The following is a 20,162-nucleotide window of genomic DNA, read 5'->3' as shown; positions in this document are numbered from 1 at the left end:
GAGAGAAAGAAAGGTATCTGCTTAAGTAGCTCTGTCTTCATTATGGGCAGACTTGGCAGTCTTGACCAAACACATTTTTCAGTACTTTTGTCAAAAGGAACTTTGGTGCAACAAAAGTGCAGTACAACAATTACAGGAGTGCTGCACATAGGAATACTTAAAAATTATGAAGTATTTTGTATAGCTAATGTATGTGTATTTGATGCAATCAGCTTGTTGCCCATCAGTTGCCAAATTACAGGCATGTATCCTGGAAGGAAGGTGCACTGCTCCAGGGCTTGCAAGACGTGCTTCCTAAATCAATTTCTGTGCTCCCTCAGGTACAAAGACCGTCACCTTTATAAAGCCTTAGCCAGATGGAGGTTGTTTGCCAGCCTCAGTAGCATCCGCCTGGCATAAACAAACCTATTTCATGTATGACCCTGCAGTTAGACAAACACAGCCTCTGGATCCCAGATTAGTCACACCTGCTCAGTACACTATCTGTTAGTTTTTCTGAGGTCAGCAGCAAGTTTCCTCTCCTCTGTCAGGTTTCCATTCCAATGCTTAGCTCTTTGCAAAAGGCAGAGGTAAAGCATACATTAAAATGCTTGAATTTGTAAAGGTAGCAGAGTAGTACTACTTCACAGTAGCAAATACACATCACGGTAGTAATTACTTTTAGTTTCTATTCTATCATGTTACAGGTCTGGCAGTTCTTAACAGCTTGACAGAGAGAGTAAGCACTGACACAGTTTCATTAAGAAAAATTATTTGTGTCCAAAGGACATAAGGAGATATTTCCAAATCAATAACATTCTAGAGAAAAATATTTAAGACTGTAGATTTACTGTATTAACCAGAGCAGCTTCGTCATCTGTCTTTTTGTGGTGCCACTACAAATACTGTTCCTGCATTTTCTTCACTCGATACCACACACTGATCATCCTGACCAAGTCTTAAGAACAGGGTATGATTTGCACAGAGACTGCAAAATCCCTTTTGGGAGCTATATTTTTCAATCCCATTTTCTCCTAACTTTTCTAAAAGATTATTTTTTCTTGGTCAGCTTTGGTATCTAGATTCATTATATGGCACTGTACTTGTTTCAGCCCCTTCTCCAGGCAGGAATTTCCTTGCGCATCTTGATGATATCTGTCATCCTTTTATATCAAGGGAAAACACCCACCTCTTACCCTGCAGAATGCATAGTTTGGCTTGTCTGCTTAGATGGCCAGGCCAGTAGTAAATTATTATTTCCTTCTTGCATTCAAGATTTTCAACAAGGAAAAAGACTTGCCAAGGAAATCAGGAAGGGGCAAAAATGGGAGTAAAGTTAATGCAGTAGAGAGAGCTTGAATCCCCAGAAGCAGAAACTCTGAAACTGATCACTTAAGGTGTCACAGGGCAGGCAGGGAAACCTCCTGGGAACGTTTCGGAAAGGGGAATGCCTATGGCATTCTCAGCTTCTTCACTGTTTCCAAAAGCCATATTCAACAGTGACCAGGGAAAATAAGAGTTTTACCTTCATTTCTCCATAATGCAACGGATTCTGAACATCATTTGCCTGAATAACACTGATGCCAATATCACTTCCAGTTGTCATTACTCCTTTGACTGTCACTGTAGCAACTGCCTGGTTAGAATAGGACCAGCTGAAATTTCCACTTCCACCATGAGCCTAGAATACAGAGAAAAAAAAAGTTTCAAATATTTTATAAAATATATGGTTCTCATGTTTCTTAGCTGTCAAGCCTTTGAATATCTTGCCTGAAAACCAGGTACACACTGAGCAACGACAATGCTATTATTGAGGAAACACAAATAAAATAACACCTCAGAACTTTCAAATACGCAAGGTGAAGTAAGAGACGGGAAGATTACTACCCTTCATTCATTTTCATTTCAGCTTTCTTGATGCAGATATCCTATGTGCTCACCATTGCTGCTAAGCCAAGTATCTCTCTCCCAGCTGCAGAAGTCTGATGCTCATAAATCCCAGTGACTGATAGTGCTTAGAGTCAGCAGAGCATGTCACAGATCAGCACACCAAAGGCCTGGCACATGGGATTATTGTACTTCTGAAAACTCTCACTGTTTCTGTTGCTGACAGCCAAAGTGCTGATTTTGGGTCTCAGAGCTGCTAACCTGACACTCTGTACCTATTAGCTTCTTTCAATGGGAATTGTTAAGGGATCTAAAGGGAAGAGAAAAGAAGGTGGGAGGCAGGGAGGGAACGAAATAAGGGGGGGGAGGGAAGGGAAAAAAAATCACTCTATTCTTGGCATTACTACTTGATTTTTATGCTGAAAATCAGCACGTCTACCTGCAGCCATTCAACAAAGGTGCTGCTCCAGCAATTGATCAGTCATGGAATGAGTGATAAGCACATACGGGAACTGCCCATTCTTGCACTCAAGCACTGCGAGGGTCTGCGAAACATACAGGCTACACTCCCACAATGGCACTTCATGGAAGGAGTCAGTAACTGCCAAACTTACAAGCTCAGGTTTATCATGCAGATTTGCATAAAAAAACCCAAACCAACAAAAAAGAAAAACCCACTGTTTTCCTAGAGCTCCCAGCTTTTGAAGGGTTGTTTCATGATTAGAAGTGCTAAAGCGAGTGAAATTATTCTACAGAAGGGTAAGAACTAGTTATTTGATATCATGGTCCACATCAATAGAGACAAATTATTATACCCACTGTATGAGCACTTGGCAGCCAGGACAGGGTAATATCTGCTGCAGGTTCATATTTTATAAAGTGAAGGGCCAAAAAAACATTTTGCCAACACAAGCAGAGTATTGTCCTCCTAAACGTGTAATACTAGTTACTGAAGAAACATAATCATTACAATGCTGTAAAATGTATAGGTTTTAAATATCATTATTGTGAGCTGTAGGAAGTGTCTGTTGAGACAAATACTATGCAGAAAGGTATACCGAGAATAATGCATTTTTAAAGCAAGTTAAGGAACAAAAAAGAGGACTTTCACATTCTGAAATAATTTTCAAAGTTCCATCAGAGAAAACAAGGGTGAACACAGGAACAATTTTTTTGTTTATGTGTATTGTTTTAATTTCTTTAACTTTCTCAGCATTTGCTCTAATCCATTTCATAATTAAAGTAAAAATGAACAAGATGATAAATCTTGTCTAGAAGGACAGTGTGGACAAAACCCAAATCTTAGCTAATAACTTTTACTGGGGGTGGGGTGGGGGAGGGATTCAAAAGGACAGTCATTTCCCTTTTTCCTTCCCATGCGCATGTGCACAACATAATTACAGAAAGAGCACCGGACAAAGACAAATGGATAAATAGGTAATGGTGTGTGACAGAAGGAGATGCATGGGATGTGGTGAGAAATGTTCAAAGAATGTAAAAGTTCAGAATGTTTTGTAAAGATATTTTCAATTAAAACAGGGAAATGAGCAGTAAACATAAAATAGAATTACCCAATTCTTAATAATTCTACGGGGTCTATCTTGTTGACATACAAACCAGACACATTTCTACATTTTTCTCTAGCAGTCAGTTTGCACTGAGGAAAGGGAAAATCAGCTTCTATTTCAGTCTAAACATTATCCACAGCCTGTTAAGCTGAACTGCACTCCACAAACTGTTACCAGTGAGGTGATGCCCTCACCAGAAAAAAAAAAAAAATGACTTCCAAGAACTTAACTTCACAAAGATGGCACTTCATTTCTGTAATGCATGGAAGGAAGGAAGGAAAGAAGAAAGGAAGGAAACATCCTTTTTTTTTTTTTTCTTTTTTACTTGCAACAGAAGCCATCTCATTAGCACAAATATGCACAAAGCAACCAACAAAAAAACCTAGACAGCTGACAAAGTAAAACCTAAAAGTCATTCTGATACCATCTGGAAGGAGTTACTTTAGCTATAAACAGAATTTGGCTTGATCCAAAAATCCCTTTCAACTTATTTTCAGAAAAAGTCTATTCACCAATTTAAAATAGCCTGACTTAAAAACTATCGAGTAGGAGGCAAACACTAATCTACAGGCAGGAACAACAGTCATGCTGTGTGCTGTTGTAAACAACCACTAGTATTGTCGAATGGGCAGATTGGGAAAATGTTCTCAGTTTCAGCAAATGCAAACTAATTTAAATGTTGGGAGGAAAAAGTTTTTATGTTTTTAATGAAAAAAAAAATATCACAGTAAAGTAAGAATACTGATGCAATTACTGGAATAACACGAAGGCATGTTCTCTAGTGAGATATTAGATGATACATGCAGGATAAGGTGAGACAAGAATAGAACTGTAAAAAGGGGTGGAAAACAGAAATCAAACATCTACTTTCCCTAACTCTGAAAAGTCTAGCAGAAGTTATGATGCATACTGAAAATGCATATTTGTACTAAGAATTTTTACCACACTCTGCTGGCGTGGTTGGGTATAGCATGAACTAAACTAAATTCTAATCCCACAGAAATGAAAAGTACAGATGACAGTGCTAAACTCAATGGCCTTAACTTCAGATTTACACTAGAGAACGCAATTTTATCCCTATGAGATTGATTTGTTTACTTCAGACACCATGTGTCCCGCTGCCTCTTTTTGTATACTGTTTACTCAGAGACAGACCCAGACCTCAGCACTTCTTCATGCTAAAAGGGAGAGGTAGTAGGAACTGTGCATGAAACATTTGAGTGCAGGATCTGGGTATCATTGTACTGGGATAAGAGTCCGGGCTGGGGAAGCACAATGTTCTTTTCTCCAGTTACTCTGGATACTGGAAGACAAGCCATTTGCTTCGTGAAGTGTAAGGAAGGACTGGCAGCATGGGAGCAAAGACACACATAAGGAATGTAAGAAAAAAGTCCCTTTAAAAGGTCATACCATAAATGAAACTGTGACCTTTGCCTCCCTATAACTTCTATAACTTTTTATTAGAAGCACAAGATGTGTGGTGAGCGAAGGATATCAATGTCAAAGGTTGATAGGGTGCTGCTAATTAATCTTGTCGTGCCCTTTTTGCAGTCACTTCACACTCCAATTCATACTCCCATACTTCCATCCCTTTACAGTAAATGGTAGCCTCTAATTATTACTATGAAGGTTTGTACGTAGAATGTTTTCTGTAATTCCAAGCCACTCCGCGTGTATGTATGTCATGTACATGTGAGGGAGAGAGGAAGTGAATGAAAGACAAGAGGTACAAGTCGGTGGGGTTTTTATGTTTGTTGGTTTCTTGTGTGCTTTTTTCAAACTAAACATTGATTCCTGCAACTAACATTCAACAAAATTCCTCCAAATAAAGTTTTAGTTATCACTGTGCCTGAAGTATTCAAAGTCAACTCTATGTAAGTGGTTACAGGCCTCACCGCATGTGCTTGAGCAATACTTCCTGCATTTAGGTAGTTTGGCATACCTGTATGGTGTACTGGTAGACTCCTGCTTTTGGCTGCCAAGGAAATGTCAAAACGCTGGGTGAAAGAACTATGGGAACATATATTTCAACATCTTGCTGGTTTCGCACTGGAACTGGTAATGTGTGAACACCTCCATCCTACAAAAAGCAACAGCACAGTATTATAAATGGCACCATAGTTCTTCCTAGAATTAATGTTTAGTCTTTATATACAGACAAGTTCTTGAAAACATCTCAGAGAGAAAGGAAAGCAACTATTTAGGGTCACTTATGAACAGTGTTACTTGTGAGCAAATAGTCAGCTCATTGCAGCAAAGTGTGCTAATGTATTAAATGAGTAGTGTTACTGTGGAGAAACAGGTGCCTACATTAATTTAAAATGCAAACAGCAATTAGAAATACACTCTCCTAGGTTTTGAGACCTTGTCCAGAGATCTAATTTGGTAACTCCACACTTGCATTTACTCTTTGCTTATTCTGCTCTGCAGCAGGTGAAGAAGAAACCCAGCCTAAAAGACCCGTTCCTCAACCCATCCCGAAATACTGGCCTTTACAACTTTGCTGTAATTGTAATGCCATAACCCTCTGGCACAACATACTATTTCTTACTGGAGTTCTGAAGGAAAACTTTAACAGCTCTCAGTAGACCTCATTTCATTCAAGAGCACCTCTCTGACACAGAGAATGAGCACAGCTTATCATACACAAGGATCTACTAAATCCTAGTCAAGGAATCACTAGAATGATTTCACAGCAAATGGGTTGAAGCGTTGAATTTTTCCAAGTTTAAACGAAATCACTTTCACACCACATGCCCTAGTTAGCCATACATTCAGCAGCCTGCCCAACTAGCAGAAAGTTAATGAATATTAATTTGAAGAAATTTGCAGGCTGATACATTTGGCAGATTTTCATTCCAGCATTTAACATCACTTACCAAATGACAGAAAACTTTCCAAATGTAACTGAATTCAGAACAAGGCCAGGGTATGACACTGATGATTCTACAACAATAAACTGTAAAATTCACTCAAGAGAATGTGAGAGGACCATTGCACCAGCACAAGGAAACGATATGTGCCGACATAAGTATCTGCCATGAAAAAAAAAAATCAGTGCTGTGCACCACTAGTTTAACAGGTGTTTGCCACACACTCAGTAGCAAAATCCCCCAGTCTTTATTTAGGTAAATCCTCTGTTGACTTAATTGACAGTTCTCCTAAAGTAAGGATTTTAGAATTTGGATCTTAATCTGTTTAAACAGAGACAGCTTAGATCTATGCAATTCTTAGGTTTCCTTTTACTATGTCACTATTAAGTCACTACTGCACAGGCAAATTATTTTTAGGCCTACCAGTAAAGCGGAAGAGTTATTATAAAAACATACCTGATCTACTACTGATGTCAGTGCAGCATCAATAATGGTCTGACCCTTCTTTACTGCTTTCACATAATGATATGATCCATTCAGAGATGACTTCAACACTTCAAAATATTCTTTGGACAGCTTTGTATTAATTCTGATATTCTAAAACCAGAACATTAAATAAATATTGCCACATGTAACTGACAAATACTGTACAGACAACCATAAACATATTAGCAACACATCAATAAGAAAACAATTGTTCAATAATATAGTTCAAAGAAACTTATCTGAAACTCAGTAAGAATTTATCTCTATAATAGTTTCAGTCTTTCAGCAAGATTATATCTTTTAGACATAGCATTAACTCCACAGAAAATATTCACTTTTTAAAATTATCAGCAACATGTAATTTAACATGAAAAGTACCAATATTTATACCACTAAATAATGCATATTTTACAATAATTTCTTAATTTTGTCATTCTTAAACACAGACGGGGAGCAACAGCCAAATATATTGCCCCAATAGCACATTTCTGAGACCCAGCTGAAAGTCAGATCTGTATCTCAGGAAGCAAATAAGTGCAAATAAAATAACATCCACATAAATTCAATATTCTGAAAAGCAATAATTTAATAAATTTCTTCTGCTTGCAAAAGAACTATTTAATTATTTTTTTTTAACAGCAATGTATATTTGGTACCTAGTACCTAGAAATCATCTTATTTAACTACCAAACAGTGAAGCGTTTTAATGCTAGCTAATCATCCAAGTTTTTCCCATAATCAACTGAAAGGAAACAGGTAGCTCTTCATGAGTGTTATAAGGCTACCTTACACCTCGTTCTTTAATAGGAAAGATTGCCTCTAGACATGACAATATTGTGTTTGGGGGGGGACTGATGAGTCAAAGTACACTATTAGTACTGCTCTCCAGCAGTTACACCCGTTTGCAATTTCCAGTGCAATGCCTATGCTACATGTTTGAATTGCATTGTCCAACTTCTTTCACTTTTCTCTACAGCACTTAAGACTCCAATGGGCACTTTCACATGAATCATCCAGAGTTCTTATTTTTTTAAAAAAAAAAAGAGGAGGGGAGGGGGGAGGAAAAGGCAAGAAACAACATGCTATGAAAAATCTTAGCAATGTAAATAAGAAACTGCTCAACTAATTTCAAAGAAAGCCAGGATTTAGGAGACAGACACTCAGAAGTATATCAACATTCCAACTTACATCAGATAAATACACCTTATTGCTTGATTTATCATATACTTCGATTGTAATTTCATAAAGTCTGCCTGTTTCTAGGACCCATCTGTCACCTGGATGAACTGTAAATCCTACAAAACAGAAAATATTGAACAGCACAAACCAACAGCCTCTTTACGTAATGGATATAAGCATTTTGCTTCTGGTGCCCACACTCTGAAAATGCACATTCATTGGTTTAAGCTGCTGAATACAGAGATGAAAGAAAACAAATAAATATTTACTACTAAAGCTATTTCACATTGAGCTACTTTTATGAATAAAATTACTTTTCTATGAAAAGTAATACAAGAAATAGAAGCACGTATATACATAAAGTAAAACATGAACACAATAACAAGGCAAGAAATGATAAGCCATCAGGAAAATTGCAGCCAGTACCAACCTAAATATCCAGGATTTACAACATAGATAGTGCTGTTTGGTAGTCTGGAAACCCCTTGCATCCGAATACCTGAAGACTCAGTAAAGGAACAGAAAAGTTTCAACAAAAGTCAAGTAAAGACCAGCTTGTTCCTGGGGCTCTTTGTGCCTCTTTGGATATTTAAAGCCAATTGTACACTGAAAATAAATGTTAACCCCAGTACCCTGAAAGACATTGAGCATTTTAGAGATTCCACTAGACAATATAATGCTCTAAATATAAAAATTAAATAAATCCCCATTACATTTCTACATTGACTGAGGGGAACAGTCATGATTTAATTGATCTTTTGCCAACCTAACTTCTTAGAATATGTCAAGGCATCAGGCAGCTCTGTCAAGACTGAATTCACAGCAGTGCTACTTTCTATGGCTCCACCAGGTGGTCCTGATTTTCAAGACTATTGGTAAAAATGTAGATAATTTTATCCTTTTGTGCTGCAAAGGGTGGAAAGTTTGTCTCCTGCCATGAAGATCTGGATGGAAAAGCATCACCTAGGAAGGATACTCTTGTGCCCCAGTACGAGGTTAGTTTGTCCCTGCTGCAATGCAGTTACAACCGATGTCGCCTGGTCCAATTTGGCAACTGGCCAAGATGGATCTCCCTCAGGACCAAGTACGTTGTTCTGTAGCTGCAGTTCATATTGATCAGATGGCATCACTAATTCTGTACATAAAACAAGACAACATATGAAACAATAAAAGCAAGTGTGTGTTTGGATGTTGCTAATTATTGCTGATTATTTTTTTATTGATGCCTAGTACACACATTAAATCAGCATTTTTAATGTCTTGTAGAAATAGCATTTCTGTGATTATGTTAACACACACACACAAAATGAGCTTCTTGCCTAACTTTAATTTCTTTGAAGCTGCAATCTCCAATTAATATCATCCCACTGTTTAGACCTAACAGACAATTCACTCCCAGCTTCAGAAGTGGTCAAATTACTTTCTATGAGTTACTGACAATTTCTGCTGCTTCATTTTGCATTACTAGCTGACGTAGTGAGCCTAGTGAAACATTTCTTTAAAAAAAAAGGAAAGAAGAAGGGGAAGGAAAGAAGAAGGGGAAGGAAAGAAGAAGGGGAAGGAAAGAAGAAGGGGAAGGAAAGAAGAAGGGGAAGGAAAGAAGAAGGGGAAGGAAAGAAGAAGGGGAAGGAAAGAAGAAGGGGAAGGAAAGAAAAAAGTCATTACCAGTACAGGCTCTTTGTAAGCAACAGATGCAATTATGAACTTCCACACTTTTAAATGGACATAAAGCCAACTAACCCACACTTGTAGAACTGAAGCAAATCCATTTGTCAAGAAAACATTTTCTGTTAGAAAAGATACTAATCTGAATTTGATTTAACTAAGAAAGTCAGACACAGGTTCTTAGTCAATGTGAAATAAATAAATACATCTAAAATGATAGCGTCGGCTCCTATTCTAAGTTACCTTTACCTTCGTGTCCTTGACAAATCTGCAACCATATATGCTTTATAGACACAATTTTTTTGACAGAAAAAAGTAAGCAGTTGTATCATCACGTGGTTTAGGAAAACGGTATTGAATATTAACAAAGTAGCTTAAGCACAATTAAAAATCTCTCAGCAGTTAAAATATCACACAAAGCATTAAAAAAAAAAAAAGGACAAACCTGTAATCTTCCCTTGCCTTATTTTCTGAACTCTGTACTGAATTGATGTTCCCACCAAAAGATAAATGTCATATGCTGGATTTAAAAGGATGTTTTCCAAAATAAGCAATCTGACTTCTGCAGGATGTACATGCTATTGATTGAGGGGGGAAAAAAAAAAAAGCAACAACATCTAAAGCAGCTCATTTATTTGAAACAGATCATACAGCAATAACTTACAATCTATAAGTGAAAAATATTACTTCCTGTAATTGGCTCTTTATTATCATCTCAAATTTTGTCAGAACCATGAAATGCAAGGGACAACGAACATTATAGAGATCTGCTCTGTGCATACTGTGCAAGGCTGAAGAAAAAAAAATTTATATAGACATCATTTTGGTTCAGTTTTCTGGAGAACGCAGAAAAATTTGAGACAGATGCACTATAACTATTCAGACATCTAGAAATTTATTTTTCCTACTGTAAAACATGGTATCTCCATACAACCTATCCATTATAATTTCACTGAGGAATCTGTATCAAACTCATTGGTCTATTAAATTAAGAACACAACAGATAATTATATAAATTCTATTACAGTTGGTTTGAGGGATGTTCACTGAAAACGTGCAGTCTGGCAGCAGTGAAAGATTTAAAGGAACTACTAGCCAGAAAGCCACAGAAAATTGTAAACAGAACAATATTATTTCTATTTCACTTACAGTATCAGCTTGAAACTAATTCAGAAAAAAAAATATTAAAACAGAAAACTAATCAAGCTACAATCATTCAAGAAAAAAAAAGTTAGACTGATATGTAGAGTAACTATATTCAGCACAATCAGGTAGAACTGTAACAAAAATGTAATTCTTAACATGCACTATTATTTGTGCCACGTCACTAGTATTACATACATTTAAAGAATATTCTCATAGTGCCACGTCACTAGTATTACATACATTTAAATAATATTCTCATAGAACACTTTTTACAGGTATGGGTTAGATAGTCCAAGGCAAGTCCAATTTTTGCTTTAAGCAAAAACATTAAGTACAACATGTGGCAACGCAAATCTGCAAAACCAGACTGCAGATATGAGATCAACTGCAGAAAAAACCCACCATTTTATATAAGGATTTTTTGAAGGTGCAGTATTAAGTTGATACTATCACAATGCCAAGTATTCCTGTAAGTGATAACCCGTAAAAACTCTCTCAAGTGCTTGTAAAAACCCAACTCTGCTACCACAGTTAAATGAAAAACTCAGTCACCACAACTTACAAGAAAGAAACAGCATGGATCTACTTAACAGCTGGGAAGAGCGCCAATACTGCAGTTTAACACCCTTGTAGCATTGACATTCTGATCCCAAAGCCCTTCCTTGGGGACCAGAATCTAATGAGGTAGAATTAGATACTAACGAAGTATTCATATGACACTCACTTCAAGCCCAACAGGAAATAAAGTTATATCTAATATAGCAACCCTTGTTGTAGGTATTTATTTATTGAAAAAAAAAAAAAAAAGACTTGAAATGTTCTAGTTGATTATTTTTAAAAAGAGCTAAAGGGCCAATGCCCTATCCAGCGTGATTCTAGTTATGTATATAATATGAATGACTATCAAGAATAATAAAATTGTACAGGAGTATTTGAAGCGTATTCCTCTGCTGCAGGGCCTTTTGTCAGAGAGTTAGGTTTAGAAATTATCTCTGGCACATGCACCATCCTGGGTTAGGTAACTTCACCAAGGTAACTGCATCAAACTCCAACTCTTCCAGGGTGATCAAGAGCAGCACTGTCATCTGTTGTGATATGAGCTACAGAGTCAATCCAGTAATGCAGAGATGTAGCACTGATATCCACAATGGGAACAATACTGCAGGGCAAACTTACAGTACTCCTGTAACATTGAACTATAAGACTAAATAGCAAAAAAAGAAAAAAAAAAAAAGAAAAAAAGAAAAAATAAAAAGTCGAATGCAAACTTCTTACCTTATAGACGCTTTCCTGTATTCTTGCTTTTAATTTAGAACTCCCTGTTTTCATTCCAGACACCAAAATAGTATCTCCTTGCTTGGCAACTTTTTCCATCTCCGATATATAGGAAGGTGGAATATAACTGGATTCTAAGAACTTGAGAATACTGAAAGGTGAACCAAAAAGTTAACAGAAAATTGTTAACCAATCTTTGTAAACCCACAGAGAAATAACATCAGCATCTATTCCCAGCTTTTTCTATTTTTAAGCAAATTTGAGATGTCTGCCTGGGCTCGATATCCAAATTTTACTCATTCTTCAAGATATCTGCAGCTAATTTCTGTGGCTGATAAAAGTTCGTTTGAAGCTTGTTTGTGGGCTTTCAAGAGATATCAGAAGACTGCACATGTTGTCTATAATGATTCCTCCAATTTTTACAGGAGGTGTAGACTGCAAAAGCTCTCTAGATTATTGTGGAACAACTGATGTGAAAGACCCAAAGCTTATGTTTATAAAAGCAACAGCTTCACAAACCAGAACATAACTTTGACCTATATGAAGAAGTTAGGATGCATTTAATAAATGACTATTAAAAAAAAAAAAAAATCAACAAGCAGAATACTCCTAGTAAGTGTTAGAAATTTCAATGAAATGTGACAACAGAGAGGAAGGGAATTTGCCATGAATGGGTAAACAACAGGACAGAAATTGAAAGAGGACCATGTTTTAAAGGTTGCCACAGCTTCTGTGTGTACATGATCTGTTTGGCTTTATGTGCACTTTTACAGTTATATCAATAAAGCCATATTGAGAACAGTTATGAACATTAACATATTCATGACAGTTTATCATTTATTTCGCAAAGCTGTAACACCATTAGAGCATTTTTATGTTATCATAGGTGTGCTAACAGTAGAGCATATATCATTATTAGTTTTGTTAAAATCACATCTCTATCAAATACTTACACTGAAACAAAAAGCTCTGTATGGACTAGGACTTGGATCATAAGTCCCATCAAACAGTTAGCACACTGCCTGGCTCTCGCTGTAGATAGAGGCCACACACTCTGCGGGTTCAAGTGTATTATGGGCTTAACAGGCTTTCCTCAGGCAATGTTGTACGTTTGTTTCTCTAAGGCTGCAAAACTGGAGTTTGTGTTTAGCCAGCAGCAGAGAGTCTTTTTTGCTACCCCTACCCCATTTCCAATGTATTTGGAATATAGGTGTGAGGATGGAAGTTAACTGTTAACCATTCTGCTCTCTAAGAGAACTGTTTTCCCCACATGCTACTTACAGAATCATCATATGAATAAAGCCAGGTTCTTCAAAGGAAGATGTCTTTCCTACGTTATGTCCCACAATCTATCTACATTTTGCTGGAACGTGTTTTCTGAAGCAACTGAAGCCTCTGGTACATGAGTTTGAATCTATTTCATCTTACAAGCTTACTACATGATAGGGAAGTTTGGACACTTCTGTACTCAAGAAGTGTCTGTAAACTGTTCCGTAAGAAAAACCTGTGTTTCATGTGTTTGCAGTTTGGTCAAATTCACATATACCAGGGAGGCATTTTTTCCACCAACATTCATGTCGAGCCAAGTCAGGATTCACCATGAATATAATATGATGAATACTAGCATAATACTGCTAGATAACAGGATCCTGGTGTGTCAACACCAGTTGGTGTCAGTGCAAAGATAAAACTCTTGGAGTCCAACCTGAAAAATATCCCATACAAAGTAGCCTTCAATTCTGGTTATTTTAGTAAGGATGTAAACTCAAATTTCTGTTTGAAGCCACTGAAGAACAGAATGATGAAGTCATCACTGTAAAACTACATAGTACACATGCTTAATAAAATAAAATTAAAAAAACAAAACAAAACACCACCACCAAAACAGAGGCCAAAGATGGTCTGGTGACAAATATAGGAGGGGAAAAAAAAAAGATCATATGGTCTGGATTCTATTCCTATCCCTGCCATAGGTGAGCTTTCTGACTTTTGGGCAAGAACTCCACCTCCATTAAATGGAGGGAATATTTCCTTATTATACAGAAACACTGAAAAACACTTATCTCATTAATGAGTTGAAAAGCACTTTCAAGATCTTTGATTAGAAGTTTTCACAAAATGCAGCACTTCTAAATTCCAGTTAACTTACTCTCTTATTCTTTTAGTCAGTACAGATGATGAACCAAGCACCATAGCTTATTTATCAAGAAAGTGCTTTCCATTCATTGCTTTGTCTGAAAGACAATATACTTAATACCTTCACTGAATACCTTTCATTGAATTATTTCACCTGGCCTGATGAGCTGTATCTAGCTTACAAGCAGCCACTTGGTCCATTGCAATTTAAAGGTTAGCTAGTTCGAAAGCTACTTCAACACCAGAACTAAGTGTTGACTGAAACTTGAAACTCTTCAAGTTTGGAGAGCTCTTTCTGAAACGGAAGAGGACTATTTTTCCTTAAAAAAAAAAATAAAAAAAAAAATTTAAAACCAAATCTCACTGCTGAAGTCCTGAGATAAGAGTCTTACCGATAAATCTTTCTTTTGCACAAGACGTTTCAGGAAGATCAACAATCGCCTCTATTTATTTCTAGCTGTTGCATTAGAGCTACCGGTGTTGCTCATTAACACTATCAGTTGTTAAATTAAACAGGGATGAGAGAGCCCAGGCTGTGGAGTAGGCACTTAAAAAAAAAACAACCATGAAACAATTGACCCATAAGCATTATTTTAGGCGTCAGTTCAGTAAACTGCCTAGATGTGGGGAAATATTTAAACACATCAAACTTCATGGGCACAAGATTACTGAGAACAAATTAAATGAACTTACCGTAATGTATTGTGGGAATCTGAGAAGCCATCAGCCTCTGTGTCTTTTACTATTGTCCAGTCAAAGACTAACCCTGCCAATGTGCTGAAAGTGTTTCCTATAATTCAAAGGATCAGATTAAAACAAAAATAAATAACAAGTGTAGAGTCTTTCTGGAACACAAACTATGACTTTTTCCCCTAGGAAATTTCTCTATCTTATCCCTAAAAGAAGCACTATTGGTATTTAGTTAAAAATCACAATCTACTTTGCTTTAATGACTTCAGCAAACATAAGATATTTCTGTTAACTGGCTTTTCTGTTCACATTTTGCAACACCAATACGCTATTTTATGTTTTTTACAAAGTCCACAAGATAGATGCAGGTGTCACCACCTGTCCTCCACTTGTCAGCCCCTAAGATAATCCTTGGTGCTCACCACCTCCTTTCCCCTTTGACCACAAAAACCTTCCTATTTCTTGGATATTAGCAGGACATCAAAAAAACCTGCTAAACAATTTTTCATTTTGAAACATGTGGATCTGAGATACCATTTAGGTAACTTGAGTTCACAGCACTGACAAATTGCACTTTCCACATATATTGTTTTGGTTTTGAGCACAGCCATGATTTACCCATAAAAGGAATAAGTCTTCAGTCAAAGAACTCAAACTGAGCACCTTCTTTCTAGAAACTACGAACTACTAGAACATGAGAAACTGTAAATGTTAAAAAGGAGCAAAAGGGAATAAATGGACTTAAAACAAAGATTTATGATGATTACATTTAAGTGTAATGAGCTGCTAATCTGAAAGATCTTACAATATTCAAGATGAGTCGTGCTCTGAATTGCAGTGCCCACTGGCACAAATAAATATGGAACTGAAATCCCAGTATTTACTATATTTTAAAACATATTCTCATTCATGTTACTTCCTTTGACATTTATATCTATATTAATAAAGTAAGAATCAAAGCAAATTTATTATTGAATTCTTAAAGATTTATGACATTTTTAAGCCACAAAAATATTTTAAGACAAGTTAACACAATGCACAGCCCATGTTTTTTCTCCTGTTTCTATATAACTTACTGAAGATAGCTCCAAATCCTAAATAAATAGGATTTTAAACACAAAACTCTAGGCAATATAATTAAAATTGATTGAGATTGGATTATTTAACATGCATTCAAGCCTAACTTTCTTTAACAATGCATGCTTTAGCTTTGCAAAGCTGTATTACACTCTTTTGTTTTGCTCCAATTGAAAATAATAAGGTCAGTGGAGAAACGCACATCATGGCACTATGGAAAGGCTATGCCTGGATACAGCTGGTGCTGCAGCGAGCTGGTAGCAAAAGTACGAAGGCTTCCTTACAGCCTGTGAACCACCATTGGGCCTGGATGTCCTGGCTCCTGTTGGTGTCCCTCACTACGAAGGCAAAGTCAGGTTATCAAAGACAAACTATCATGGGCATTCTCCAGACGATGCAGGGCCTCACTCGAGACAGGATCAGTTACCTCCACAGCACAGAAGGCAGCAGCTGTCTCCAGGTTATCAGAGGCAGCACCCAGGAAGGCAGACAGGTAACACATTGCTTGTCCTGAACTCTCTTTTGTCTTTGTCCTTCCCTGCAGGATCACACAGCTGTCACAGGAACTGCAGACTGCAGCCCTGGCCAGCTGTAACATTATCCTCCCAGGCTCCTCAGATGTCAATGCAGGCATCCCCAGCCCTAACCCAGCCCAGAGCTCCTCCTCTGTGATGCTTCAGCATCATACCAGGCAAAAAGCTAGGTCACTGCAACACTGTATACATACAACCGCTGCCTCAAAGCGTCTACTCTCTCTCTCTCTAGTACAGGCTGCAGTAAGAGGCTGGGCACCTGGTGTTTGTGCAAGTTTTCAGCAAACCTAAGCAGATTTCTCCCCAATACTCATTCAACTAGATAATTATTTTATGTTGATTTTTTTCACCTTCTGAAAATTAAAAAAAAAAGCGTTCATAAGGTCCTTATTCCATTCTCTGACTTTTCCTGAGCAATTATGTCCTTCAATAAACTTGCCACTGCTCTTGAATTTTATTTTTTTTTTTGAAGTGTGTCGAGAAAGACCACTGAGAGTCCAATATGTCCAAAGGTCTCCCAAGGATAGATCCCAGGGTTATTTGGGTCAAAAGGAACTGATTTTCAAAGCTTTTGAGTGTATACCGATCCCCTAAACTTAGATTAGGAAGTTTAGCCCTACATCTTCTAACCAACGCCTGTTTCAGTCATGCAGATTAAACATTCTTTGTGGGTTTTGAACCACTGCTCCCTGTTCAGACTCTAATTTGGGTGGCTTCCAAGGCAAATTGGTCCATTGAGCATGCTTGAGAGTTTGCAGAAACACCAAGCCAAGAATCCAGTATTATGCATAGTATAAGAAAACAAAATTACTTTTCATTATTAACATATTTCCATACATAATCTGGCATTCATGGTTTACAAGCAAACAAACGTAGGATGGGCTCATTAACTAGCCAAAACAAACAATTCAACCTTTTATAGCCTCTTTACATATAATTTCCTTTCAGCCCAGTAGCTGTCCTAAAAATCACTTGGTTTGTATCCATGTTCATGTGTGCATAAAAATCGATTGTTGAAACCAAAGCATGAAATCCTTACCAGCATCATAGTTCTTTTTCTGATGCTACAGACAGCATGAAAAGCGGAAGTTTTCTGCCTCTATTAAATAATTATGTATTCAGTCCAAATGCACTGACTTTTATAAGCCTAAATGGTACCTCCCAAAAGTGAGTGTTTCTATAATAATTAAAGGATCTTAATCCAAGCAACAGGTGGTTGGTCTTCAACATCATCTCTGAACATCCTGTTGGATGCTTGTTTGGACTCAAATAAAATATCCTTTTGCAAAATTATTTAGATTATCTCAGCTCAAAAGAATAAAAGAGAGGGGGAAAAAAAAAAAAAGAACTGACTAGTTCATGTTCCTGTGCAGCCTTGCTCAGTCTAGTTAAATCCTGATGGGACATTTCAACAGCACAAGTGTTGGGACATTTTCCCATTATGTTCTTACTCCTGACCTGGAGGTAGAATTGCTAAGAGCTGACACTTTTAATTATTTTAAATTCTAATTTTTAAAAATACCCTTAGCACTAGAGTTAAATTTTCTGGGAAAATAAGGAAAAAAGGCAAGCAAAAGTTGTTAGAAATCAAGCAGTGTTTGATTTTCCTATTCAGGTGGTACATAGATTTTCCACTTAAACAAAAACAATAGGTTACTGAATGTATTACCTAGAGAACTTCCTTTAAATTACTCAGCTTGGCTTCTAAGATTCAACAGTGTCACAAATAAAACCAGTGGACATATCTGACAACTCAGAGTTTCATTACCTATTTTACCTCCTACTAGTAAATCTCTTACCTTCAGAATCCAAAGCCTGAATTTTTAGCTCCAGTGGTGAATCTTCAAGATAGAGTTCTCTCGTTGTGGACACAATCTGGATGCCATGAATTATATCAACTATAGCATCACAACGAAGCACTTGTCCAGTCACTTGAAGAGATATCAGAAAGAGCACATGAAAGCAGCAACACTGGACATGCTCATGAAGAGCACCAAGACAAAATGCATCTCAAATTTAGCCAATGACACAAGACACTGACACTTAAGGAACTGAAACTGGGTCATGACCTTGACTAAGAAACTCTTGGTTAAATGGTCATTGTGGCTAAGCAAGCAAGAAAAGCAGTTTCCTTCCTCACTGAACTTTAGAATAAAACTTAAAAAAACCATGATTTCCATCTACACTAACAGTTACAGATGTTTTCCCTGAGTACATATTAAGAGTTTCTACAGTGCAACTGTCAGACATGCCTCATGTCCTAGAGAGCATAATGACTTTTACCCACAGACAATAAACCCCTATATCCTTCTTCATTTAGTGACTGCAAGACAGTTAATTGACCATCTGTTTTCCCTATCTGTCATTATAAAAACTAACCAGGTATATTGTATGACAGACACAAAGGTAATTTCCATTTTTCTAAATGCAAAACATCTGAATTTGCATTATATAAAAAGTATGTACTGAAAAGTATTTTCAGCCACCCTGCCCCCCCCTTTTTTTTTTTTTTAAAAGAATTACTCATTTTCCTGGATGTATCATTAATATCATTAACACTTATTTGAGGTCTTGAACAAACAGAACTTACAAACCATGCCCATGGAAAGTCTAAAATGACTATGCATATGAATGGAAATTTCTTGTTTTGTGCACTTTTAAATCCCTACTTTGTGTCTGGAATATGCCAGGATACCCATAAACAAGTAGTGGTGTGCTTACAAAAGTTAAAACTTACTTATATCTTCAGCAAAGATGATACTTGTCAGACGTGTGGGCTGTGAGGACCTTGCCTGGACAACGGCTTTCTGCGAACACTGGCGCTCATCCTGATCTGCCAGCTCTATGCTTGCAACCTCCGGCCTAGTGGAGGACCTACAAGATTATTTGGTTGTGTTAGCAGGACTTAAGTTACTGCTAGAGAGAAATCAAAGGTCTGGTTTAAAAACCACCAAAATAATTTACATGAGACATGCTACATGGTCAGGACTCGACTTTCATAAGAGCCGGATTGCAACAGCTCCTCGAGGACTTCAGCAAAAGTGAGTGCGGGCTGAGGAAGGGGGAAAGCACAGACCAGAGCGCAGACAAACATAGCATTCTCTCTACCATGGCATGTTCACTGTTGAATGCAATTCAGTCAGTTCAGAGCTACACTCAGCTACTGAACAAAGTTATAAAGCTTTTGGCCTGACTATTTATTAGAGGCATGGACAAGCACAAACACATACAGAATACTAAAGTAGAAGGTAAAATAGTTTTAGCTAAATCTCCACTCGCCACTTGTAATTGCATTTTCAAAATGAGTTTGAAACAAAGTTCTGAAAAAATTGGGAGTTTTCCCTGATGACAGAACTCCACAATTAAGTATGTTTGCTATGGCAGAGGCTCTGAACAAGTAAGAAACAACATTTTTTAATCAAGAAATTAAAAAAAATGGATTTAGTCTGTTTAGTTGAAGTATGTAACACCATGTAAAACAGGCAAAGTTGTATAATAATCTCTGATGAAATGTAAGTCCATGTGGAATTCTGACTTTAAATTGATGCATCTATTACTTCCTGCTTAGACTTGTATGGCTTTTCTAAAGACAACTGCTCCAGGAATGAGCTTGTGGGAAGCTCACCATGGACATGGAGCCCAGTTAGAATCATAGAATCATTATGGTT

The 20,162-nt window shown here is 37.1% G+C and overlaps 1 protein-coding gene across 1 annotated transcript; it reads right to left on the bottom strand.

The window, feature by feature from the left end:
• Positions 1 to 1,504: 1,504 nt before the first annotated feature.
• Positions 1,505 to 19,368, bottom strand: LOC104157026 (nuclear pore membrane glycoprotein 210-like; the record flags this gene model as incomplete). The annotated part of the gene is made up of 11 exons (XM_009699586.1): positions 1,505 to 1,660; positions 5,377 to 5,514; positions 6,764 to 6,904; positions 7,982 to 8,088; positions 8,403 to 8,471; positions 8,949 to 9,107; positions 10,083 to 10,215; positions 12,059 to 12,209; positions 14,888 to 14,984; positions 18,294 to 18,425; positions 19,232 to 19,368. Coding segments are annotated over 11 exons (1,420 nt in total), but the record flags the coding sequence as incomplete, so codon positions are not given.
• Positions 19,369 to 20,162: the final 794 nt, after the last annotated feature.

This window comes from Cariama cristata, unplaced genomic scaffold, assembly GCF_000690535.1.
Source record: "Cariama cristata isolate BGI_N322 unplaced genomic scaffold, ASM69053v1 scaffold18344, whole genome shotgun sequence".
NCBI lineage: Eukaryota > Metazoa > Chordata > Aves > Cariamiformes > Cariamidae > Cariama > Cariama cristata.
Note: the sequence above shows the minus strand (reverse complement) of the source record. Positions and strands in the feature narration are given on the sequence as shown.